This window comes from Trematomus bernacchii, unplaced genomic scaffold (genome assembly GCF_902827165.1).
Source record: "Trematomus bernacchii unplaced genomic scaffold, fTreBer1.1, whole genome shotgun sequence".
Classification (NCBI taxonomy): domain Eukaryota; kingdom Metazoa; phylum Chordata; class Actinopteri; order Perciformes; family Nototheniidae; genus Trematomus; species Trematomus bernacchii.
The window spans coordinates 11,133,766-11,160,638 of record NW_022987739.1 but is presented as its reverse complement, the minus strand read 5'-3'; the positions used below and the strand labels follow the sequence as shown (position 1 = coordinate 11,160,638).

The window sequence follows — 26,873 nt, the reverse complement described above, 5'->3', positions numbered from 1 at the left end:
ACAATGACGGCTAATTTGTGTTTATAGTAGGATCCAGGCAAGTGAAGCTCTTGTTTGCTAAATACAAAAAGTTTGTTTATCAGTCATTTACATAAATACAGATAATTATGAACATTTATATGTTTGAATATCTCATTCTATAATTTAGACTACATTCACTTAAATTCAAAATATACGTCAACATGAAATAACTGTTTGCATGATAAAAACCAAACAAGTTTTAATGAATCTTACTTCATTAGAAAAGAGACTGGACTAAAGAAAAATAATAATATTTAATCTGTCCACTAGAGGGACACCTAAGAAAAGGACATGAGAAAAGCACAAAACAACTCATCCGGTTCAGGTTTCAGTTATTTGTTTTTCTTGTTACTATATACACACACATTAGGGCTACAACATGCATTAGTGACAGTAGAAGGCATGAAGCAAAGGAAGAAAACATATCAAACAATGAAGGCGCGTTATTTTTTACAAAGAAGAAAACTGGATACCGTCCTAATCATTGTGCTATTCATGGTTTTATAGCTTAATTATCATAGTTATTAGTTTCACTACATTAATTTAATAATTCAAAGTAAATGCCACATGTCAGGGGTTTCACTGCCCTTTGTTATCTCATGCGTTGATGTTCTTCAACCTGGGTATTTGGGCTTGAAAATTAGAGTTCTAAAATACAAAATTGTTATTAATAGTTAGTAGTGCTTTTTGTGTAAAAAAATATATATATATTCACCTTCCAGATATTTACTCATGTATTAACCTGAGGAGATAATGATTTTAAAGCTGCCTGGACATACAGATGTAGACCATGAGAGGAAATTGTTTAACACATTTTCAAGAAACATTTTTTTGATTAATTAACAAAATTATACACAGCTGTAAAATCAGAAAGTTCACTAATAATCAATAAACAGTGTAATGATCTATACATTGTAAGTGCTGATGTACTACTGGCTAACTGTGTGCATTGTATACACACTTACAATTACTCTTTCTATTGGAAACACATCATATAAGAATGCCAGCAATGCATTCTTTAACAATTTATAAGAAAACACAGAACAACAAATACAGTGGGAACCCAACCATGTAAACACATTATATCACATTTTAGGACATTGTGTTTTTAAAAATGGAACACTTCCATTTTTTTAATAATCCATGAAATCATGCCTCCGCTAAATGTACCATGATACAGTTTTTAAAGCAAACCAGGGTTCTTTTGTAAATATTTTGAAGACATTATGTTCATTTACCCATAAATATTATGGAACCCTTAAGTTTTTTAATGAAATATTATTAATTTTTTTGTATTACAGGTGGGCAGATTAAAAGTGAAGTTAGGGAATTTATCAAACATTGAATTGGGTATAATTTCATGGACATATTTTTTAAGTTGAATATTTCATGAAACACTTTAAAATGCAAAAAGATGAAATGTAAATGATGTTAATATTAGCAAAGCATGTCACATGTTTGACAAACAATATTGCTGATGGATGGAGTGTGTTTAAAGCAGAAATATAATTAAATGATTAAACAGCTCAAGGGTGTTGAGTGCAGTATTGTTCAAAGGATTGCTTTGTACCTTGAACTAGTGGCATTACCCCTTTTGTCTGTTAGCGTTCAGCTGCTGTTCACATCCCCTCCAGTGGGGGTCACTTCTGCCTGATGTCTGCCGGTCTGAGCTGCCTCTCACCCTCGGCCAGGAAGATCTGCATGGCCCGGTAAAGCAGGTGAACGCCTAGCTCACGTTTCTTCTTCACATGCCAGTTGGACACCACGCCATAAAAATCCCCTCGTTTCTGATTGGTGAGCATCTTCAACCCTGGGACAATTGGAGAATTCAGCAGGTTATTGACAGAGAGGACTATTGAAAGATCAATGTTCTCCGAGTTTGTTGTTTCATCTGTGTTTATTTATGGATTTCCTCTCTGGGAGGATTAAGAGACACCGCTTATTCAGTCCAGTTAAGAAATGCAAACCTGCAGCGTATCAAATATGATGAATTATTAACTTAATTACATCAAATGTAAAGGCCAATTTGAATGTTTTAAAAATAAAAAATAGTGAAAAATTAAGAAGACAGCCAAAACAGTGCAAAACGTGCTTCATATAACCATTGAAATTAAGTGTAGGGAACACAGTCTATAAATGTTACAAGATAACATGTTGCTTTATTTCTCAACAATTTGATCATCCTTCATTTAAGATTCTTCCTGGTTATGGGGAAAAATATTAACGAAAAAACACATCAATGACACTGAAAATTGGTAAGAAGTCACACGGATTTAAACAATAAAACAACAGTTATAAGTCTGAATGAAATTAGCATTAATTCTGGAGCAGCAGCCTTTAGTTTTTCTACGTATAACTATTGAATTATACTTGAACAATAAATGATTTCACACCCTAATAAAAAGCAGATGTGGGTCACTGTCACTGCCACTGAACAGAGATAATTGCTGATGAGTCTCAGCCCTCCTTGTACTCACCGATAGCCTCCACCATGCAGGCCTCTCTCGTGAAGGCCTCCACTGGAATAACGTTCTGGAAACAATGCAGAGAGACGACGCCCTGCTCTGCCTTCCACACCTGAAGGATGTGCTGCACTTTGGTGCAAAGTTTCTGTCCCACAGAAAAGAAAGACAGTTTATATCTGATTTATTTTAATGAAGTTAAACTTAGTGTGTGCTGCCTTACCTTGGATGTTTTGTCTCCTTTGAAGTACTCTAAAGCCTCGTACAGGTGGCTGTAGGGGCGGGAGCGCTTTCCTTTGCCCACATAAAATATAGCATGGACGAATGTCTGGAAACACTCCTGTGGAGTCATGGTGCGACTGCGGAATGGGAGGTTCTTCGTAACTCTGGCACAGAAGAAGAAGCAAGACCGATTGAGTTATATTTCAGGAGGAGAGGTGTTCATCTGTCGTACAGAGATGTAGTGGTTAAGAGAAAAAGAGTTGGTTCCAAACATACATTCACATACACAAGGAATTAAACCTTGCCATTTGAGAAAGATACAATTAATACTGTTAATTTTTACATCTTGTTTGTCTATGTATACATAAGTTCTTATCAGGGGACAAAATAACTTGTTTGTTTCCTGGGAAGTGATATGATAACGAAGCCTAATAAATAAAAACACAGATATAAGTATGAGTTGACCATACTCTCCTTATTAAGACACCGATATGAAAATGTTTTGCCTACAAATTATTTCAAAAAAGAAAATGTAATCTCAGAAAAAGTAACTAGGGTTGTTGACATCATATCAGTGTATGAACTTCTTAAGATGTTCCCTGAATGATAAATGGCTGCTGTTCATACACAACATAGGCTTATGTTCTAATTACAAGCAGTGGGTTGTTGAAATCATTTTTCATGCAAAGTAAATCATGGAATTATCTAGACACATAAGGCACATTTTAGGCAGAGCAAATCATCTTTCCTGAGAGAGCCTAGCAACATTTCCCAGATGGAAGCAAAGAAAAGCCCAAATCAAGAGAGAGCAGACCTGGGGTCGAGCAGAAGGTAGTTGAAGCTGGACTTGATGATGCCCTCCCTCCACTTTCTGTTCTGATCCGGCTGATCAAACTGCTGGCACAGAGCCTGCTCGTCAGCCTGGCAATCAGGCAGCTCGAAGGTCCGCAGGGCCCAGCGCATTTCTGGGCTATAACCTACATCTAAAGTGTTAAAAGGAGAGAAAACCATCAAATGAGTCATGGTGCCAGTGACAGTGTTGATAAGCTCAATAATAATACATTTAATAATATGCCTCATTCGTGCTTCTCAATCCACCCACAAAGTGATGCCTGCTTCCCGAACAGTGGTGGTGATATTCATTTCAAATAACTAATTTCATTTTCATGCTTCATTAGGAGTGGTTATACGGTCTGAATGCCACAATTATTTCCCTACTTCAGAGGACAATTATCTATTTTGATAGGAAAACACTGAATATTATATTATAATAAATGTTTTACATTCCATCTTCTTCAACACTTTCAATATCTCACCAAAAAACTGCTCACAATCCAAACCACAAATCTGGAAAACTATTATTATGTAGTGATAGCTTTAGTTAGGTAAGTAGTAATCAAGTACTTTGAATAAAGAGCACAAACATTACCTGTTTGTGGTTGGTCTAACTGCTTCTGCGGATGTGGTAATTGGGAGGTTGACTCCTGCATCAGGTGGCACAGCCTGCGCATGTATGTCGGCCTGGTGTTGCAGCTGATAGGCCCCGGGCTCTCTCCCATCTCCACCAGCCTCAACCTCAGCTCCTTATCAGTCAACCCTTTGGTGTCCGGCAACACCCTGTCGTCATGTTTTTCCTGCAGCTCCATCTGCGGCTTCTGGTTCTCCTTCTCTCTGCGCCAGTCATAGAGGATGGTCTCCTCGCTGCTGCTTGTACTCATGCTGGAGCTGAGTGAGGTGTTTGCTGTCGGCGGGACGTGGGTCTCGATCAGCTCGTGGCCCTGCTCTGAATCGGTGTAAAGGTACTCCACCGGTTCCTCCAGATCCTGAATGAGCGGGCGACCTCCAGGAGTGTAAGACAGGTTAGCCAGGTGCTGTGGCCTGCGGCAGCTCGACAGCCGGCTCATGCTGTACCTCGGGGTGCATCCGGTGCCTGGAGTGCGAGGAAGATCAGAATCTTCCCTGGACCTCCTTGGGGAAAAGTAGGTGGAGCTGGATGAAGATGAAACGGACTCCGACTGAGAGCTGTAGTCCTCAGTGACTGACACATCTTCGTCATTTACGCTGTCTACTCTGTCCTCACCAGGAGCATTATTTACATTTCTCTTTGTTGTTGCCTCATCCGTACTTGTCAGGTCATCAGTAAGAAAGTCCCTGTCTTCAGCGAGACCATGTGCCCGCATGGCCAGTACAACCTCTGCAAGGTTTCTTTCATAAGCATCCATCGAAGAGTCCCGGTTTTCCTCCAGCATGACCGTGTCAGGCAGTGTCTGCGATTCAGAAGCTGAATCAGCGACGCTCCTGGGGAGGATGAAAGTGTCAGCTTGGCTACTACTAGAGTCTGCTCTGAGGGTGCTAGATTGTGGTTCCCGGCAATCAGAAAGCCAACGGTCTCCTCCTGTGCATTTCCCTGAATAAGATGGTGTATTGAGAGGAGCGTGTGGTGATCTGTAGAAGTCCTCACTGCTATGAGATCTGGGCGTTTGGCGGCGCGTTCGTACTGGTGTGGGGAGGGTCTCTTCAAATAGAGAAGATGAGAAGAGGAGGCTGTCGGGGGTCTGGCTTGTTTTCATTGAACAGCGACTCAACCTCGAGCGAGTCCTGCCTGTTACAAAAGGGCTCGGTGTTAGCGGGAGGTTGACGTTTTCCAGTGATGCCTGAGCCGCATCATCCAATTGGGTTTCCTTCACAGGCTGGTCAACACTTTCACATGAAGTGGCCACAACAGGACCACTACTAGCCTCACACACATCATTGTTTGAATATGTGAATTCAGACAGGGCCAGTTTTTCAAGTACTCCCGGTACATGCTCTTTAGTTTCAGATTTTGAATCCATCGGAGGTTCTGTTTGAACAAGTGGAAGATAACAACCGGGCCTTGTACATTTAGAATCAATGTCTGTAGAAATGTTTCTGGCAGATTCACCCCTGGGAGAAACCCCCTCTTTATCGTGGAGTCGAAGGCGTCTGGGGTGTAAAGAAGCATCGAGAGCACTGGTGTAATGGTCGCTATCACAGCTACTATAATTACTACTACCAGTCCCACTGCTACTGCTGCCAACATTTGAATGGGCTGGTTGTACTGGTATCTCTTCAGCACATTCACCCTTCTGTTCATCATGACTCTCTTCCAAAGCACAGTGACAGATTACTGTTTTCTCCATTTCCTCCTCTGGGCTCTCACTGCTCTCCCTGCTAAAAACATAAACGTGATCCGGAGACGTGACGTCGATGCCCTGCATGTGTAGAACAGTGGCCATGCGTTCTGTATCCAGAAAGTCAGAGTACTCAGACATGTCAAATGGTACATTGCTGGTGCACTGGTTGCCATCAACGCAAGGATGCTGTTTGGGGGATTCAGGACTAAAAACAGGGAAATATTCATCTACATCTCTGAAGCTCACACTCTTTCGGCTTGCTCGCCTGGAGGGAAATGATGGGAGAGTGTCTCTTCTGGAGGGCGAGATTCTGCCATCAGTGTTAGGGGGATGTTCATCTGCTTCTGATTTGAACACATCATATTCAGTCAATAAATCATCCTCCCTAAGAGTCGGCATTGCAGCTGCAGTTCCCACTGTAGACATGCGAGTGCTTGATAATAGGGAGGGACCTTCAGAAGCCCAATGTGAGGAGGCAGAGTTCCTGTCATGACTGGGATGACTCTTATTGTCCACATCAGAAAGTCTATTATGTGATATTCCAATGCAATTTGGCCTTCCATTAAAGTTAGACAGGTTGAAAAATGATGAGCGCCTTGTGCTGCTCAATGGAGCTTCACCAAAGTCACTTATCATAGAAGAATGGGAACTGAAGCTGTAGTCTGATTCAGGATAGCTGGACACGTCTGTTTGGTCTGAATACACAGCTGAGGAGGAAGAAAGCGACATATTAACAAGAGTCCTAAAAAAATAAAACCGACTACTTCTCAGCCAAATCTTGGGGGGGAAATCCTTTATAACTACCAACAAAACAATGGCTTCAAAGTAGGGATGCGCCGATCGCCAATTTTGGGGCCGATCGCCAATCGCCGATCGCCGGAATCAGTATCGCCCCATACCGATCGCCGATCCGATCGAGTGGGCGGGGCCTAAATGGAAGATTTAAACATCACTTTAAATCTTCCATTTAAAGTGATGTTTAAAACTCAGTTAATGGGGCTCATTCACTGGAGCTTCCACAAACAACAATCAACTTAATTATTACATTCAAATTATGTATATTATTCAAGTTTACATTCACTTTGGATAATACCACGGGAGAAATGAGCGGAAGCGCTCTCTCCCTCTCTCTCTCCCCCTCTCTCTCCCCCTCTCTCTCACCCTCTCTCCCTCTCCTGACAGCCCGTCAATATCGTCTCATGCAGCTCGCTGATCCAGTAATGTGTGAGGCCGACAGTGAAGAATAAACATATTTATAACTAGTTTAGCTTGTTCCAGAGGTAGATAAAATAGCTAAGTGTGTTAGGTCTAACTCTTGTGTGTTTCGCTCTGCTCACCGGTCTCCGTCACAGCGGGTGGAGCTGCAGCATTTCTGCTTCACACACACGTTGCATACCGCTATTTTACTGTCTTTTTCGGACACCTTAAAATAATGCCAGACCGGTGAAGCCATTTTGGCGAATTTGTTTTGCCGCGTACAGAGAAAAGTGTCATGTATTTTACGTCATGCGATCGGCCCTCGCGATCAGCATGTTTAGAGAGCACCGATCGATCGGTAGAGAGTGAGTATCGGCAGATCTCGATCGGTGACCGATCGATCGGAGCATCCCTACTTCAAAGAGACTTTCTTACAGTATTGGAATTGAGGCAAGTCGTCGTCCTCTGTGTCGACGGAGCTGGACTGGTACTCCTGAAGGAGCTGGGCACATTTGTCATTCTCCTCCTGCTCTGCAAGCTGCCCTGGTGTATTCCCTTCCTTAATATGTACGTCAAAGAGAAAAAAAAGTTACAATTAAAAACACAAAGGTAGATATCGTGTTACAGCTCAAGTGTGGCAGAACTTAAGGAAAATAATTTATAACATTTCAAAAACAAATCTTACATTATCTTTAATATTTGGGTTCCCTCCATTGATCAAAAGCAGCTTCAGATTTTGAGAACATCCCCACAGTGCAGCAATGTGAAGAGGAGTCAAGCCATCTGGTGACCTGGAAGAAATACAGACAAAAAAAGAAATCTTTACAAAACATTACATACATACATAATTACATTATCATTATGCTCAACAATGTTCAACACCATCTTAAGTCTGTATTTCAACATATTTATAAACAGAAGATATTGGGGATAATAAAAAGTCACTGCAGACTTCATGGAAGATTGCTCAAAAAACCATACATGCTTTATAAACACTTGCTGCCGATAAAATGCAATGTATGCCTAACTTCGAAAACAATTATGAAATGAGTTGGGATTTAAGGAGCAAAAATATCTAACAGGGCTTCTTTTCTATTCAGTTTTTAACCATACCTGCTATTGGGGTCTGCTCCATATTGCAGCAACATTTTCAAGCAGCGTGTGTTCTTCTCAGTCTCTTTTCCAGCAGCCAGGTGTACTGCAGCCACCCCTTTACTCCCCACCAGGTCAGGGGATGCACCTTGTTTGAGAAACAGATGCACAGATCTGCCAAGGAAGAAAGATATGTTTCAATGTGTTGTAGGAAAGTTTTAGTGTATTGAAAAACGATGTCCTGCAACATGTTGCAGTCTGAATAAAGGTGGGAAAGAAAGCATAATGAGTTAGATCATAGCAATAGCTTCCATGTTGAAGATAGACAAACTAAACACAGTGAATACTATTAAGGGGGGTATGTTATCTGCCCCAATGACAATAGTTATTCTAGGAATATCATTATAGGGTGTTTTTTAAACCTCAAAATCATACACCCTGTATTTAAGGTCCCCATGTTTATGTATACAAAATGACAAGTACGTCTCTGTAGTGTAGGTGGACATGAAGCCAAACCATGTAGCCTACGTTTTATTTTCCATTATCTGTCAAACATATACTTTTCTCCATATACCTTTTTATCAGTGAAACGTTACAGTGTCAAAAAATAGCAAACAATGAAAATATCATTGTCAAACACAGACCGGGAAACAGTGGGAACTGAAAGATACCCTTATGCTGATAAATATATTCAAAACAATGATCAAACAACTGGAAATCACGCTTTATTTAAAACTGTGTGGATTGGTGGTTTTCAAGCATACCAAGTACCTAAGTACCCAAGTAGTAAAGCACCGACAACGGAAGTGAGTACAACATAGCAATTAATAGAAAACTGACTTTTTAATTAATCAAAACAAACTTCACTTACTTATACTATTGCATCGGGAAAATGAATACTTTAAGATCGTGCAAGATGGGTAGTGATAGTTACGTAAAAACATGCATGTCAGAGCTGTCGCATCTTATCAACAAAAGGCATGTCTGGACAAAACAAAGAGAAAAGGGGCTGATCATCACCTCGGTTCTCCATCGTTCACAGCTTTACACAGCTGACTTTCAAGCCTCCTCTTCTTTGGATCCATCACCAGCGTTATCCGTTATAAATGATCTTTAATCGTGTATCTGCATCCACCTGCAGCAGGATCACCTTTAATCGAGGCTAGCTAGCTAACATAATAGCGACTGAGGACATGCAGCAACAGTTCCTGCAAACATCAAACTATATCTTTTATGAACAGTAAGCCACCATTCAATGTGTAATATAGTTTGTTTTCCCTAAATACTTGAATACAGGTCCTTGTATCGTTTTCTATCTCTGAAGATTCGTTGTTTATACACGTAATCTTTGTTTTCGAGGATCCGCACGAGTATTTGTTATTTAAATTCCCTCCAAGCTCTCCTACTTTCTGCCAGCAGGCGGAAGTCCCACCCTCTGGTGTCTCTGATTGGACAATGATTTTATTTCACCCAATCAAGTGAGACATAAATTCATAGGGCGGTGCATCTTTTTTTCGAAATTTAAAAGAGCCAGTTTCTGTTTCACTGTGGTCGTGTTGGAAAAATATCTGAGGTATGTTTTGAAAAGATATTGTAACGTTCGACAATAGGAGTCAGAAACAGGCTTCAAGTTATTAGGTTTAATAACTCCTTTGATCGCATACAGATATAGGTTACAGGTAGGGTGACCAGGTCCCAACAAACCAAATGTGGGACAAGGAGTATGTTTGTGTGGGACAATGTGGGACACCCTCTCAACACCCCCCCCCCCCCCCCCACCCCCGTTGAAAATGTACTAGCGGTGATTATTTGCGGTACCGAGGTGGGCCGGTCGAGAGTCCCGGGCTGATTTGTAGTCCCAGTCCGCCGCTGCCCACGGGTGAATGTCTTCCCAGTCTTTGTTGTATGTGCATCTTCTTCTTTTCTTAGCTGTAGTTTCAGTTTCCTCCATTTTCCATAACCTGCTGCGTCGCCTGCGTTATTGACTTTTATTGTTGTTGTTTGGCGGGGCCGCGGCGGTGTGTGTGTGAGTGAGTTACTCTCATTGGTTAACACTTGACCAGCACCCGCCGTGTCTTACAGTTTGATTGACAGCAAACACAGCTCCGTGATGATAGCCTTCCCTGCTTTCTCAACAGCCATTGGATACATCTGATTTTAGAAAAGCGTTTTAGCCAATCAAAATGAAATATGCGGGACATCGTCTCAATAGAGTGGCGAAGTCCCTCCCCTTCCGGTGGACCTCCATGGGACCTTATTTCGGAAAAATTATGTATTGAAGTCAATGGAGAGAGAAAGATTATCTTTCGATCCCGTTTGAATTGTGCCATGAATTACACATATGTTGTTTGTCAATTTAAAAGATAATTTTGCAAGTCAAAAAAAAAAAAATGTGTCGTAAAACTGTGAAGTAACACATTTGTTTGTGTGAAACGCTCAAAGAACTACATCTGATCTCTGGTCAACAACACACGTCACCAAGATGGCCGTCACTACTGTCTTGTCAACACAAGAGACTACCCTCACTATCACTACAATGAAACACGTCCTGAAGAATGTCATGCAAAGCTGCCTGCCTTCCTTCCTTTGATTCTCTCTGAACTGCCTGGTCGTTTTAATGTTTAATGTCAACCATTTGTGCAGATAGCATGAAGTAGAGAAGATCGCTAGCGTTAGCGTTAGCATTTCTCCCCCGGGCTTAAATTGTGTATTATAGAATGATCACACCGGTGACAGTACTATTCAAAGCGTTCACGAAATATGACTACTACTCTTACTGTTTAACATTTTGGGTTACTTAATGTTACTTCATGTTAAGGCTAATAAAAATGACAAGGCTGTAATGCTAACTAACGTGCTAGCTACTAGCTAGGTAGCTAACTTGATCCACACACTCCTCTTTCATCAGACGGGAAGCGAAAGAACGAGCAAGACCCATTGCTGGTATAATAACAACCTGGTACTAAGCACACAGGCACAAAGTTATCTTATCTTAGCCAGCGCCATATAGATAGATTCTATCTATATGGCGCTGATCGTATATATACGGTATTATACGTGTATCGTAGTGTCTCAATTGTGACATCACTTACGCGACTCTGGGATTTGTAGTCTTTCTAGTTTCGTATTTTTCAAAGTCTTATATTTCAACAGTTTTAAGACAAACTGTGACTTTTTTGACATGGAAATGATTTTTTAAGATTGACAAACATCATATGTGTAATTCATGGCACAATTCAAACGGGATCGAAAGATAAGTTTTCTCTCCCCATTGACTTCAATGCATAATTTTTCCGAAATAAGGTCCCATACCCCGGAAGTAAGTGGGAGGGACTTCGCCACTCTGTTTGCGGGACGCACCAAAAGTCGTGAAAATGCTGTGCAGTCCCGCGCAAAGCGGGACATCTGGTCACCCTAGTTACAGGTTAGGTTACAGGTCGCAGGTTCCACGCCCTACACCCTACCCCTACACACTCCCCCTCCGTGACGGAGTGAACTCCGTGGAGTGACACATGAGGCTCCCTCCTGTCAGATGGAGGGAGTAAATACAGCGGCAAGCTTTGGGACAAACTCCCCTCTCTCCGGCAGAAACAGGAAATGCCGTAACTGTATGTAACAACGGTTTCAAATCAGCATCTAGGACAAAACATTAAAATGAATAACTCAAATAAAACTCCAAACATCTTTAATTGTGTTACTTTTTTGTAAAGCTCTATTAGTTTTAAACCTGATTTGTATAAGCTTCTTAGTTTTTGCAACAATCTGTAAATATACACAACTTTATAATAAAATGCACACATTTACCTTTTTCTAAAATCTAGACTAAACACAGGTATACGATCCTAAGTTAAAAAAAATATGAGGTTATCATGAGGTTGTTAACATCGCAGTTTATCAGTGGATGTTTGCTGGAACTGTTTGTAAACAGCGTGTTTCCTGACGGACACTAGTGACAGCGTTGAGACCGGTCAGGTACATAGATATATATAAATTAGGGCTGTCAAGTTAACGCGTTAATAACGCGTTAACGCAAAAAAAAATTAACGCCACTAATTATTTTAACGCGATTAACGCATGTGTATTTTTTGTCCTCGGCCGCCGTAGTTTCAGAGCGCATCGAGTGTAAAATACCATCTGCAAGCTGATGCTGACAGCCCCGCTCCTGCTGCCCGCTTGTGGCAGACCACACTTCCACGCTCACCGGCAGGCCCGGACTGGCCATCGGGAGGACCGGGAGGGAGTGTGTATGTGTGGCGCGACTCGCGCGAGCGAGGCACACCTTACGTGTTGATGTTGTTGTTAGCATCTGGTGCTAGCTAGCTGCGCGAACGGATATAAGGAGCTGTTTCAATGACATTTCGCCGACAACTGCGCCGAGCACTTGACTTTATGCAGGTAGCCAGACAGTGGGACATTGTATGAAAAGTCAGCACACTCAGCACGGATAGTACGCGCAACATGATTGCAGCGTCCAGGCAGCTCCCATTCGAGCATTTTTGCCTTGAGCCGCACATAGCTCCAACGATCCATCACAGTGTCTCCACATTCATTCACACACACACACACACACACACACACACACACACACACACACACTGTATTATTGTATGAGAGATAGGGTTGAATTGAGGCGAATATTTGTAATGTTCAGGTTGTTGTGTTTAATATTCATGAGCATATTTGTCATTATTCAAATGATAATAAACAAACATATAAAGCATATTTGTCCACTCATATGTTGATAAGAGTATTAAAAACTTGAAAGATATCCCTCTAAGGTACATTTAGAACAGATAAAAAATGTGCGATTAATTTGCGATTAATCGCGATTAACTATGGACAATCATGCGATTAATCGCGATTAAATATTTTAATCGACTGACAGCCCTAATATAAACACATCTTAGAGAGAGCAGAAGTAGTGGAGAAGGAGGCCCATCAGGAGGAGCAGCAGACTGGGGTGGATGGATCCAGCGTGGTCAGGCGGGGGCAATTCGCAGTTCTCGTAGGGCTCCAGGCAGGCAGCATAAGCCAGGACGTGGGCAATGTAGTTCTGCTCCTGGACCCCATGGAAAAGGTGTGACATGGGACCTTTGGCAAATATGGCAACATCCTCTATGCCGTGGGTCTCTGAATCAAGCGGGACAGGAGCCTGCTGACGGTAATCATCAGCCGCTGAGGAAGAATGGGACGAAAGACAATTATAGTAGCTAAATTGGCCACATCCGTATAACAAAAATCAAATCAAAAACAGCTGCAAAGCTTTGACATGATAGATATAATTGATACATGTATTACACTGGAATGATTTGCTGCCTTTTAAAAAAGAACCAACATTAGCTTGGAACAATAGCACTTTCTCATATAGTTAGCATGTGGTTGTTCATGGTCCTCATCTTGGCATTTGTGTCACTCTGAACACCTACATGGAGTTCTCTGTAGGAGTAGGAATGCTCTTCACCACAAGATGGAGCTACTAAATTACTTTGTCTTCTCTAGAAATATTATCAATGTATACTTACATGAAATTGACTCATTCATATCTGGACGGGTTCCATTGCGGTACCCTGGTCCATTTCCATAGACAGCAGTGGTGTAGTGTTTTCTGTCCTCAGCTAGTGAGCGAGACACCCCTGTAATCACAGAAGAAATGTGGATTCTATTGTACAAATGTGGATCACCAGATGAAATTCACTTTTTATTATTAAACTTTGCTTCTTCTTTTAATCAAATTACAAGTTATTTATTATTATTATTATTATTATAGTTATTATTATTATTTTTATTATAATATACATTTTTTACCGAAAACAGAATTTCCTCTGGCAGAACTTCCTCCAAAGGCAAAGACATGTGAGTGGTCAGCGGTGACCACTGACAGGGTATCCAGCTCGCTGGTGAGCTCAGCCGCTCGCCCGATCGCCTTGTCAAACTCAACAGTCTCATAGAGAGCTCTTTTGGCCCGCCCTTCATGGTGGCCATGGTCAATTCTCCCACTTAAAGTTCAAAAGAAAGTCATTTAATTACAAACTAGAAAATGCATTTCCTGCAGAAAATGCGTGCGAATGCTGTAAACTGTGAACATTTGTGGCTGAATTTAGCTGAAAATGCAGAAAAAGCTGAATATGTTATTAGCTGAATGGTAGCTGCTTTTAGCTACAAAAATGCAGAAAAAGCTTAATATTTAAAAGAAAAGGTTTAAAAAAACATGTATAGCCTTGATGTCCTGAAATAGCTGAATAATGTAATAGTTGAATGGTTTCTGCAGCTGAAAATAGGCTGAAGGAGTTCAATATCAGATGTAAGTAGTAGTGAATGAATTTGTATTAAGATGAGAAAAGAAAGTAAAAAGGCTTGGGAAAGCAGCAGAATATTTGAACTACAAACTTTTGAACTAACTTGATGGTGAATTATCTGTCGTCATTTGATGACACCCCATAATACGCTTAGATGTGTTGATGGCTGCATCGTTACCAAACCTGTGAAGTTTTGGGCCATTTTGAGCATTTTCACTGAAGTTATGAGAAAACCGTGTTTCATGGTGAGCATTGTGTTGCCATGGCAACGGCATTTGAAGAAATCTCAACTGTCCCGTAGATGTCTTCACGGCTGGACTGTTAGCACACATGTGAAGTTTGAGCACTTTTTGAACATTTTCATAGGAGTTATACATTACATTAGGAGGTTACATTACTCTCTCTCTCAATCTTCTATCGCCCTCTCTCTCTTCTCTTGATCGCCCTCTCTCTCTTCTCTCTCTCTTCTCTTGATCGCCCTCTCTCTCTTCTCTTGATCACCCTCTCACATCTCTTGATGTGTCTGTGAGAGAGAGTGTGTGTGTGTGTGTGTGAGAGAGAGAGAGAGAGAGAGAGAGAGAGTGTGTGTCTGTCTGTGAGAGAGTGTGTGTGTGTGTGTGTGTGTGTGTGTGTGTGTGTGTGTGTGTGTGTGTGTGTGTGTGTGTGTGTGTGTGTGTGTGTGTGTGTGTGTGTGTGTGTGTGTGTGTGTGAGAATTGTTACAGCTCAAATGCATTGCAATGACTTCCATGTTAAAAAAAGACTTTAAAAAGCTGAATGTTTTAAAAAGTATAACATATTTTGAAAAAGTTGAAAGTTTCCCCATCATGTGCTGAAAAGGCTGAATAGTTTGATATTTGAATGGTTCCTGCAGCTGAAATTAGGCTGAAGGAGTTAAATAAAGATATTAAATGTAAGTAGTAGTGAATGAATGTTTACAAACACCTGTGTGTGTAAACCCAGAGATGAAAGGTTACCATGGTGACGACATGACGATTTACCAACTGCAGCACTGAGTCCCATTAAGAATGCATTGAGGATTATATCTGACAATTTTGCCACCTGTTCAAAAACTATGGCTCCTATCAAAAAATGACCAGACCGTGAGCATCAGGGAACCCCAATGAACTGATATATGTTGGTTTTTTTGGTTTTGTGTGTAAAATGTGGAGATGGGAGCAGTTTGTCTAAAGTGTACTTCTCTCTGTTCTGAAGAAAGTTCCGGTAAGATTTAACATGGGAATCAATTGGGAGCTAGATGGACTTTTTGTCTCTTCATGCCCTCAAGAGGCATTTTGTTTAATATTTGTTCTTAATATTTTAGGAGAGGTTTTCCTACGTTTTTCATGAAAACATATGTCTGAGGAGTGTAGGGTTTGGGAATTATGGCAAGTTTAAAACATTTTTGGGGAAGAATTTCAAGCACTCCTGCACTCTGTTTTGAGATCAAAGCACTCTAGACTTAACGAGCTGCTCCATCCACACTAATGTTAAAATCTGAAAAAGGCCTCTCTACCAAGCTCCAAACTAAGTTAAATATCTCAAAAAGTGTAAAAGATATCAAAAATAAAAGTCAAGTTTGAATAGCTGAAGGTGTTGTGATCATTTGAAAGTTGGAATGAAGTGTCTAGCTGAAAGTATGTGGAAGGAGTAGCATTTGGCGCAAAGTGTAGGAAAAGAGGATTTGAAGGCATCTCCCATTGACTTCCATGTTTAAAAAAAGAGTTTAAAAAGCTGAATATTTCAAAAAGTATAAAATATTTTTAAAAAGTTGAAGGTTTCCCATCGATTCCTGAACAGGCTGAATAGTTTGATATTTGAATGGTTTCTGTAGCTGAAAGTAAGCTGAAGTTATGGAGAGCCAAAGTATGGTTGAAATAATAATAATACTAGAAATTGCATTTCCTGCAGAAAATGCGTGCGAATGCTGTAAACTGTGAACATTTGTGGCTGAATTTAGCTGAAAATGCAGAAAAAGCTGAATATGTTATTAGCTGAATGGTAGCTGCTTTTAGCTACAAAAATGCAGAAAAAGCTTAATATTTAAAAGAAAAGGTTTAAAAAAAGGTATAAACAACATGTATAGCCTTGATGTCCTGAAATAGCTGAATAATGTAATAGTTGAATGGTTTCTGCAGCTGAAAATAGGTTGAAGGAGTTAAATATCAGATGTAAGTAGCAGTGAATGAATTTGTATTAAGAAGAGAAAAGAAAGTAAAAAGGCTTGGGAAAGCAGCAGAATATATTGACTGCAAACTTTTCGACTAAAACCATATGTCACCAATAATGTATAAAATATGTGGAACCTGTTGAAGTCAGTATGAAGTCTCCATCAGACAGAAAATAATAGGCTGAGACAGTCTGTTAAAGTCCAGTCTGTCAGTGTTTGTTTCTGTTCCTGAGCACCTACTAATATTAATACTGAATATTTTAAAAAGTATAAATTATTTTTAAAAAGTTGAAGGTTTCCCATCGATTCCTGAACAGGCTGAATAGTTTGATATTTGAATGGTTTCTGTAGCTGAAAGTAAGCTGAAGTTATGGAGAGCCAAAGTATTGGCTGAAATAATCATTTTAAGCGGAAAGAATAAAGATTTGAAGTACTATAGTGGAATGCTATACATGTTGTTTATACCTTTTTTTAAACCTTTTCTTTTAAATATTAAGCTTTCTCTGCATTTTTGTAGCTAAAAGCAGCTACCATTCAGCTAATAACATATTCAGCTTTTTCTGCATTTTCAGCTAAATTCAGCCACAAATGTTCACAGTTTACAGCATTCGCACGCATTTTCTGCAGGAAATGCATTTTCTAGTTAGCATCAGCAATATATTTCCCTCGTAAAAGTTATTCAGAATTGAAGTTAATGTAGGCTATGGTGTGAGGGGCAGAAACACTGAAAGTACGTTTATTTGGTTGGTTGCTGTCTGGGAAATATGTACAGAAAACAATTACACTTATCTTCTACAAAGAGGTAAAATCCCTTTTTGTTCTTGCTGAGAATCTTAATTGCTTTTTCTGTCATCTCTGCAAGGGAGGGGTCCATAGACGAATCACGCTCCAACTCGTAGCGGCAGTCTTTGGGCTCAAAGAGACCTATTGATGCAGAAAAGGTTTGTCCAGTTTTTAATAGACACAATTAAATATGTGTAATTTTAGTTGGCAGAAAATAGCTAAATCGCAAATGAAGGAGTGTAGTGTAGGAGATGGTATACATATTTCTTTATTCACTCTATTTGCTCAAAGACATTTCAGTTAGTCCTTTAAGCACAATATATTGTTGTTATTGTGGTTTTGCTTTAGAAGAATCAGGAATGAATGATTAATTGAAGATCAAAACTTTGAATTAAATAGTTCTTACCCATCAGGAAGTCTGTGTTTGCAGGTTTGACAGCATCAAATTCAGCTTTGTTCCAAACATATTTAGCTTTCTGTAGGTAATAAATAAAAGAAAATAAATGAATTCAAAGTTTTTGGAAGGGTGGGGGAAACAATTAACATATTTTTAAATGATTAAATCAAAGGTACCCTTGGAAGAAATTACCTTTTTGTTTTTGAGCCACTCTTGAACAAGATTTTGTCTATCCTCTCGGTCTCCTGTAGAAGTTGGATACTCTGGGTCTTTCATGTCTACCGGAAACATGTACTGTCGACCTCCACCAAGTATGACCTGGTATGAAGAGACATATACCATGCTATATACTGTATCTCTTGTGTCAATGAGAAGTTTCTTGTGTTGGTGAGGATGATGGGATTTAATAATGAAATAGTAGAAAACAGAGCATGCAGAAGAGGAGGGGCGTCATATGTGTTCTTGAAAGGCCTAACGTAGTGGTGCTATGGGAGCATTGTATTGCTAGGTATTCATCCAAAAATGTTGTTGTCTGGTTATAGTCAAAAGGTTTGCCTATTATAACTTCCTAATGGTTAATTTTGTCAATAGAAAACATCAGTCATCCACTAATGATTCAGACATATTCTAGAACATATGCTTAGCCACACATGGTCTTTTAGTATTTTGTTATGCGGGCGTCACACTGTCCCGAAATTGACACCAGATGGACACACGAATATGGAATTGTGAATTTCGCACGAAGATGGCCCCGAACTTGGTCAATGGCCAAGCAACAGCCGAAGCAACAGCCGAAGCAAGTACGATGCCTACAGAAGGCCACACGATGGCGCCTGAACCACACACGAAGGCAACAATTTACATTACATTTAAGACATACAACTGCAACGAAAGTAACAAAAACAATTATGTTAAAGTACTATGGGACTTTACATTTTGGAAACTTGAGATTGTATATAATAAAAATTGTCACTGATATTTTCAGACTTTGTTCTTTACTTAAAATCCTATGGAGAAATTGCATTGGTTTTTGTCGAAGGAACCGGAAGTGGTAAAATGCTAACTTACTTCCGGGTTTTAGGATGCGTCTGTGGGTGTTTCTCAATCGCGAATAAAGCTGCTCCAGAGCCACTATTTCAAGCATACTACGTCATCGAGTGCCGCCGAAGTACTGTTCCAATCTCCAGCATACTTGGAATTCTACCGAGCCTGGCGTACTCCGTTTGGAGAAATATCGAGGCTGCACATGAGTAGACTCCGCGGTCTTAAAATCCCCACAATGCTTTGCGCACAGACCAATTTCCCCAAATCTGTGACGGAAAATGTAAGGCGGGGCCTCTCATATGACGCACACCTGCACACTTGCTAGCCTGTTCCACTCTTCGTTTTCCGAATGCCAGGAAGTATTCTTGACTCGCTTCTGAAGCAAGATGCTCGGCAGACATGTGCTACCAAGCAAGCGTACTCGCGATTGAGAAACACCCTGTCACTACCCGATCTGTTCCCCTGCCCGATCTGTACTGCGCATGTGCGAGATGGTCCGCCATATTGGACAACTACATACGGCTCGGCAACTCTAATAGGACACTTGACACAGCTTTCCCACGCTGTATCCAGTTCTTATTATACATCCTTGACTATAATACGATGGCTACACGACGGCATTGCGAGTGCTTCACGTAGTCGTGTTGCCTTCCTAAGACAATCGGGTAGCTTCTTGTTTCCTTCGTATTGTCTTCGTGAGGCGAAAAATGCCCGATGGCACCGATGATCACACGAAGTAAAGACGAAGATGACACGATTTGACAAGATGCCCTCACGCTGGCCTTACGAAGGGCAAAATGGACACACAAATTCAACACGAAAATGAACCTTCGCAAGGTCATTCGGCAATTTTTTGGCATGCCAAAGATTTTGCCACCGTTCACGAAGTTGCTGCCGGAGCCTGAGAAACTCCACCGGCGGTCATACGATGGCTTAAGATGCCTTCACGAATGGCCCGATGTTGTTACGATCAGAGCCGAATTTGAACATTTCCTTTATCGTGTGTACATCTGGTGTCAATTTTGGGACAGTGTGACGCGGGCTTTACAGAAATACGTTGACATTAAGGCTTACATCTATCTCTGTGTTATGAACTAGCTGGTAAGCAATGTCGCGGCAGCCGTCTTGGATGGCCTCAGGGCTGAGGTAGGAGTCAGCATACCATCCTCGGTTGGCAGTGTGAGCGTAGTTTGCCCCAGGAGAGGCATGCTGCACTCTGGTTGTAGTGACAATTCCTACAGATTTTCCTATAAAACAAAGCAGCTCAAAATGTGAAACAAAATGTATTTTGAAGACAGATATGATCCACAGTAGATGCAAATAATTTTTTAACAACATGCACATTTTAGTTCAGATAATCTGTGTATCAATAGCACTGTAATTCATATTTTTCATAGAACATTTGATTACTTTTAAAGATTAGATCTATGGTTATGTAAAAATGATAGATGTTGTGAGTGACAGACGTCTTACATGAGCATAACATGAATAAACCAGCAAAGTAAAGAGTGAATCTGTCTGAGTACATTTCCTAAGTGAATAACACATCAACAAGGAAGCATCTATTGAAGTCCAAATAAAACAGTATAAAGTTAAGGTGTTTGAACCTGAGCTCACCTGCTTTCTTGGCGCGGTGCAGAATAGATGTGACTTCGTTTCCGTAGGTAGCATTACAGTTGTACCTTGGAGTTGCGGCAGTGACACCCAGAGTGCCGTAGTTAGCCTTCACACCACATAAGTAGGCTGTGGCTGTGCCGGCGCTGTCAGGCATCTGCTGGTCCACGTTGTATGTCTGAAGAGACAAATATCTAAGGCATTTAGTAGATGCTCCCATTAATTTAGTATATCAATCTAGCACTTTCATCATACTGTATGTCCAGTCTATGGTGGACAAATGTCATTTTCATATTATTCATGCAGACAACACTGCATGCATTTAAGAATTATTTTACCATTTACAAGATTTGGTAAAAGATGTGTTAGTCTGTGTTACAGGCTGAGTCACAGTCAAGATAAATATAACTGGCTTTCTGTGTCACGTAGGAATTCTATGTTGGTCATGACATATCATAACTATCTCCAGCCTAAAAATGCAGCTTGCTCACATTGTTGTTGATTTCTAATCAAACTGTCAAATGTCAGCCCAAGCCAAACAATACCGTGACAACCTTTTTGTTGAGAGGCTGTAATGGTAAATCACTTTGAACAGCCTTGTACTGTATGTCTTACAAGAAGGCCATACATCTCAACCTCATTTAGAGAGTTAAAAGTTCCGCTATTATACTGTTTTTCATCAATATATTATAGGTCTCAGATATATACAAAACATGTCTCTGAAGTACTTTGCTCGAAATACCAAACAGATCATGCATTGTAGCATCCCATAATCCCCTCTGTTTCAGCCCTGTTTCAAAAGTGCTGATTCTGTGTCTGTTACTTTAGATGAAAATAAGGAGCCCCTCTGAGAGATATTTGGTTAAAAAGAACACAATGGTGCAAGGAGGAAATTCACGTGATAAGGTGGGTGGGGGTTACCTTGGTTGGTTATTGGCTAATGGTTACACAACCCAAAAAAAAATTATGACATCATAAAGTGGCCAAAATCTGATCAGCTCATTTTCAGACAGGTTTTTATATACAGTAAATGGATTCCTGAAACTTTCAGAATCTCTTTACACAGAGGGGACACATGTTTATGTATAAAAGACATGGAGAAGTGGATTTTGCATAATAGGTGACCTTTAAATGCACATTCCTCTGTAGGACTCGGATTGTGTTTTTCAGAGTGGGCTCACCTTAGAGAGTGCCAGGTGAGGAAAGGTATCCATAACCAGACTGGTCTCTTCCCCAGAATGTCCTGCCAACTGGCCTTTGAGGATCCGGGCAGCAGTCACTGTCGGAATCCCCATACCTGGAAGCAGGTGGAAACACACCTGAGTGTTGGATAACATAGGCAAGGCAGGCACAGGGCTGCCATTGTGCTCCATGGACCTCATAAGGCTCAGCTGATATGACAGTCTAAAAAGCGTTGAAAGACATCCAAGTTATTTACAAAAACAAAACATGCCAAGCAAACAGCATTATTCCACATATCTGCTTCTCTAAGAACTTTATTATACTTATTTTATATTGCATGATATATTCAGTGCATTTGGGAATTTCCGCCATATTGCCGATCAGAAAGATTTTTTAATTCCTCTATACATTTGCTAAAATGGCCTACTTTTCTCTGGGTATGAGATCATTATGTTCATAGTTGACTCAAGTTAGATGCCTTGGAAAATCTACTATTTTATTTGACAAAAATCAGCAAAATGCATTATAAAATGACTGTGAGTTGTGCGAGTTCCAAATCAAATATATCATTCTTCCTCATGAAGTTATATTATTGTCACAATGCCAAGAACTTGTATTCATAAAATACTTCTAATCATTCCTAGTCCCTGATACAATCTTAAATGTGCTGCTATCAGCAGGTATGTGGGTTCAGGGTGGAGGCCGCACTAACCATATATTTATAATTGATCTATAAATGATGTGTGTGTGTGTGTGGTCCCGGGTCATGGCAGAGGTTTAATGGTCATACCAGAAAATATCAGCTCATTTTACATTGGATTATTTTCAATTTTTCCATTTCAATTTTTTCTTATCATCTAAATGTTGTGTACAATTTGTTGTATTATTTCTTGATTTATAATAATATAGTATCATCTGGTAACCAGTCATCCTTAGAGTTAAGAGATTTCAGTATTAATGGAACTTGAAACTTATTTAATATACAAATAGTTTTCAAAACTTTAGCTATCTATTAGACCTTGTTGAATTCTTTGCAATGATTTATCATTTTGAGTGTTCAGTTTAGGGCACATGTGGAAATAGCTTCTCATGCAGTGTAGACTGTGGTTTAGCCTCAGTTCATTTTGTTATGCTTGGCTTTCTAAGCAGTCCTAACTGCTGGTGATCAGATGTCACACATTAATCTCTTTCTTCCCATAAATCCATGCTTTTTGGAGAACAAATAGCGGTTTGGTTTTCTATTGTATTCTCTCGCTCCCTTGGTGAACAACACCACAATTATGATGAGACTCACAATTGCAAGCTATAATGGCCTATTCTTACCTGAACACACAAACTGAAGTTAAAGGAAACACAAATGAAAGAAACCTCTGAAATGCTGGGAAAACTCAGAGTCAGACTCACCGTCCCCGAGGAAGAGGATGAGGTTTTTGGCTTGGTGGACATCAGGCTGTACATTCAGGGCAGTGTGGAGAGCCTGTCTCGCCTTGTTGTTCCAGTAGCTGGCATGGAGTTCTTCCTCTAAAAGCAATATCAAGACAAAACTAGATAATGCAATTCCTGAAGAAATTGCTAGTGGGAATGCTTTATGCTGAAAAGCTGACGCTGAATTGCTATGCTGAAATGTAATGTGTAAGAAGAAAGTGAAGAATTTAGATTGAAATGATACATGAACACTGGGGGCTTGAATGTGTGATGAGAGAAGAAAATAAAGTAAAAAGGCTTGGAAAAGCAGCAGAATATTTGAACTGCAAACCTTTGAACTAACTTGATGGTGAATGATCTGTCGCCATGCCAACGGCATTTGATGACATCCCATAATACGCTTAGATGCGTTGATGGCTGCATCGTTACCAAACCTGTGAAGTTTTGGGCCATTTGGAGTATTTTCACTGAAGTTATGAGACAACCGTGTTTCATGGCGGGCATTGTGTTGCCATGGCAACGGCATGTCCCGTAGATGTCTTCACGGCTGGACTGTTAGCACACATGTGAAGTTTGAGCACTTTTTGAACATTTTCATAGGAGTTATAGCGACATCGTGTTTTATGGCGAGGCATGCGTTTCCATGGAAACGGCATATAGTGAGATCTCAGATTTGGCGTAGAGCTGTTGAGGCATGGACCAGTGATATACAAGTGAAGATTGGGGACGATTGGACCGTGTCCATTGGACTTACAGCGACATCGTGTTTCATGGCGAGTGGTCTGTCGTCATGGCAACGGCATTTGATGACACCCCATAATACGCTTAGATGCGTTGATGGCTGCATAGTTACCAAACCTGTGAAGTTTTGGGCCGTTTGGAGCATTTTCACTGAAGTTATGAGAAAACCATGTTTCATGGCGAGCATTGTGTTGCCATGGCAACGGCATTTGAAGAAATCTCAATACTGTTCCGTAGATGTCTTCACGGCTGGACTGTTAGCACACATGTGAAGTTTGAGCACTTTTTGAACATTTTCATAGGAGTTAATGTATAGCGACATCGTCTTTTATGGTGAGGGATGCGTTTCCATGGAAACGGCATATGATGACACCCCATAATTGACGTAGAGCTGTTGAGGGCAGGACCATTAACCATTATCTGAAGTCTGCTGCTCTGAGCATGTCAGTTGGAGTTATGACATCATCGTGTTCCATGACACAGGTGTTTATATTTGAGCTAACGACGTGTCCAGAGATCAAATGTTTCCATTGTTCTGAATGAGAGATAAAGCTCTTACAGTACATGTGAACGTTTTGTTGAAGAACTGTAACAGATATCGGTGAAATTTCAAAGCGTGAAGCATCTCAAGGACCTTGAGTATCTGAAGTGTGCTTTTTGTGTACTTTCTGGTCAATAATGTGGCCTTTTTGGCAGATTAACTAAAGGTGTGCGGCTGCTGCTGTGAGGAAATATCAGCCTGAAATTACGATGGGCTTTAATGGAGACATGTTGAAAGTTTTTGTCACTTCATGCCCTCAAGAGGCATTTTGTTTAATTATTTGTCATTTTTCAAGCATGAAAAATTATGTCTCAGGAATGTAGGGTTTGGGAATTATGGCAGTTTTCGAAATAAAATATGAAGGCAAATTTCAAGATTTCCTACACTCTAGCTGTGACATCACGCACTCTAGTTAATGTTAAAATCTGAAGAAGGCCTCTGTACCAAGGTCTGAACAATGTTTAATATCTCTAAAAGTAAGAATCAGATTTAAAAGTTGTGTTACACGAATAATGTCAGAAAGATGTGTAACATTTTAAAGTTGGAATGAGGTTTCTGAGTGAAAGTATGAATGAACAGTTATTAGTTGAAGTCGCATGAAGATTTGTTGAAGTCTGAAGAATTTCTCCATTGACTTCAATGGTTAAAAATGTGATGAATTATGGGATGTATCTCTGGAATTATGAAAGTTATGAATGATAAAAGTAATAGCAATCGATTCCCGACCGAGCTCAACGTTTTGATGTTTGAACGGAGTTTCTGCGATGTTCACTGCGGGAGGAGAAGACCGGCAAAATAACGGCTGGAATAATAAGAATTAAGAATTTTGTGCGTAGAAGAACAGATAGTTGGAATGCTGTTAACAGCATTCCCACTAAATGATAATGTCATCCACATCAAAAGTGGCTTTGTTAAATGGGATGCTATTTTAAGTCCATATGAGCAATCCATTGGGAACTGCAAGAACAGGTATGTAAAAACCAATGTGCTCATCACTGCCGATTAAACTAGCAAATTCATGCAGGACAGGTCATTTCCCCACCATGCTAGAACAAACATCTTGGCAACAAATGAGTTACATAACTAGTGAATATTTAAGAATGGTTAAGGCAGCATCAGCATGATAACCTAACAAAAAAGATGCCAACCTATTTATTCTTTATCTGTAAGTTGATTTGTTTTTTTACTGACAGTTTGGCATGTCTTTGTGTTGCCATTGAAATCCAGTTGTAAAAAGTAAAACCTGAAAGCAGTCGGCAGTCTTAGTTTCCGCAGATATCACAGATATCACATTTTTGTCTAAGAGCAGCAATATGTAACCGATCCTTACCTGAAACAGACACAGTCCAATGCAATGAAATCAAAATCAACAATCCCGTAAAAATGTGTCTAAGTTTGCTGGCCATGGTGCTGGTGATATGTGAATTTAAAAAATTTGAAAAGTTTCTGTCCTCACACCGGTTATAGCTGCAGTCAAGGAGCAAAGGGCACATGGAAGAGCCCATTAACGTGAGCAACAAGTTATACACACACACACACACCACACCACACCACACCACACCACACCACACCACACACACACACACACACACACACACACACACACACACACACACACACACACACACACACACACACACACACACACACACACACACACACACACACATATAACATAACTTTATAGGTATCCAATATGTGTGTGGATGAGGTAGCAGGTGTACAGGCATGTGGGTGCCTATGTTTTTCTCACAGTTTTTTTGGAATGACTATTTTCTCTGAACGACTTCTCTTCTGGTATGGAACATTTACCGTTGTTATTAGCTTTAAATACAGTATGGCTTATCAATTAATCTCAGCTCATGTCTCATCATCCCTTAGTAGAGCATTAAAGTAAGTGATTATTGATCTTAACTCTAAACTAATCACTCTATCTGTGTTTTGATTACTGTGCTCATTGGTTCAAGGTCTGCTAATGTGCAATACAGCTTCAGAACACTTAAAGTATAATGTTAACCAGAAGCTGCTTTATTATTGTTTTATAGCCACCATAAACAATCATACAATGGGCAGCTATTGTACAGCGCCCGGGGAGCAATGGGAGTGGAGGGGGTGAGGGGGTGTCTGGTGCCTTGCTCAAGGGCACCACGGCAGGGCAGGAGGTGAACTGGGACCTCTCCAAGTAGCAGTCCACACTCCATATTTGTTGCAACATAATTGATAACCTATGAGTCTTTGTGTGCAGGTCAGTCCACCTGTTCTCCTGTGGGATATTTTCAGCAGTGTGTGGTTATAAAATCCTTGATTGGCCTTGTGTTTCAGACACACCACAAGGTCTCGTATTTCTGGTCACATCAGTATTTTGGACATATTGCAGCAAAACATTTGTCAAAAAAGCGAGAACTGTAAAAGACAGAATGGACTGCATTGGACCAACATTGTCAAATAAGATGAATCCAAAACAAAAAATGATCATCATACTGTATGACAAGAATTTTCCTATGCGGATCATAAACATCTACCTTATCTTATA

At 40.3% G+C, this 26,873-nt stretch overlaps 2 protein-coding genes across 3 annotated transcripts; both read right to left on the bottom strand.

The window, feature by feature from the left end:
• Positions 1-256: 256 nt before the first annotated feature.
• ankle1 (ankyrin repeat and LEM domain containing 1) lies at positions 257-9,548 on the bottom strand. Of its 2 annotated transcripts, none has more exons than XM_034146138.1 (9): positions 9,170-9,548; positions 8,171-8,323; positions 7,743-7,848; positions 7,493-7,616; positions 4,135-6,567; positions 3,520-3,688; positions 2,707-2,869; positions 2,499-2,631; positions 257-1,831 (listed from the first exon to the last, which is right to left on the bottom strand). In XM_034146138.1, exons 1-9 carry the CDS (start codon positions 9,232-9,234, stop codon positions 1,662-1,664), a joined length of 3,516 nt encoding a protein of 1,171 aa, XP_034002029.1. In that variant the 5' UTR covers positions 9,235-9,548; the 3' UTR covers positions 257-1,661. The 2 variants fall into 2 exon arrangements, with proteins under 2 accessions (XP_034002029.1, XP_034002030.1); XM_034146139.1 differs by lacking the exon at positions 9,170-9,548 and adding an exon at positions 9,021-9,051.
• A 3,319-nt stretch (positions 9,549-12,867) lies between these two features.
• On the bottom strand, positions 12,868-25,795 carry LOC117495894 (intestinal-type alkaline phosphatase-like). The gene is made up of 11 exons (XM_034147479.1): positions 25,671-25,795; positions 23,038-23,154; positions 21,633-21,748; positions 20,455-20,629; positions 19,912-20,084; positions 17,986-18,111; positions 17,803-17,872; positions 17,403-17,537; positions 13,955-14,146; positions 13,672-13,782; positions 12,868-13,324 (listed from the first exon to the last, which is right to left on the bottom strand). The coding sequence occupies exons 1-11, from the start codon at positions 25,744-25,746 to the stop codon at positions 13,053-13,055; spliced, it is 1,563 nt and encodes a 520-aa protein (XP_034003370.1). The 5' UTR covers positions 25,747-25,795; the 3' UTR covers positions 12,868-13,052.
• Between the last annotated feature and the right edge of the window lie 1,078 nt (positions 25,796-26,873).

Excerpts from the sequence above, each read along its gene's own strand:
- ankle1 (XM_034146138.1), bottom strand. The coding sequence starts at position 9,234 with ATGGATCCAAAGAAGAGGAGGCTTGAAAGTCAGCTGTGTAAAGCTGTG. Across the intron at positions 8,324-9,169 it reads GTGAACGATGGAGAACCGAG|ATCTGTGCATCTGTTTCTCA; the intron begins GTGATGATCAGC and ends CTTCCTTGGCAG. Across the intron at positions 2,632-2,706 it reads AAGGAGACAAAACATCCAAG|AAACTTTGCACCAAAGTGCA; the intron begins GTAAGGCAGCAC and ends TCTGTGGGACAG.
- LOC117495894 (XM_034147479.1), bottom strand. The coding sequence starts at position 25,746 with ATGGCCAGCAAACTTAGACACATTTTTACGGGATTGTTGATTTTGATT. Across the intron at positions 20,630-21,632 it reads CTCACCTGGCACTCTCTAAG|ACATACAACGTGGACCAGCA; the intron begins GTGAGCCCACTC and ends TTGTCTCTTCAG. Across the intron at positions 17,538-17,802 it reads AAACACAGACTTCCTGATGG|GTCTCTTTGAGCCCAAAGAC; the intron begins GTAAGAACTATT and ends CTGCATCAATAG.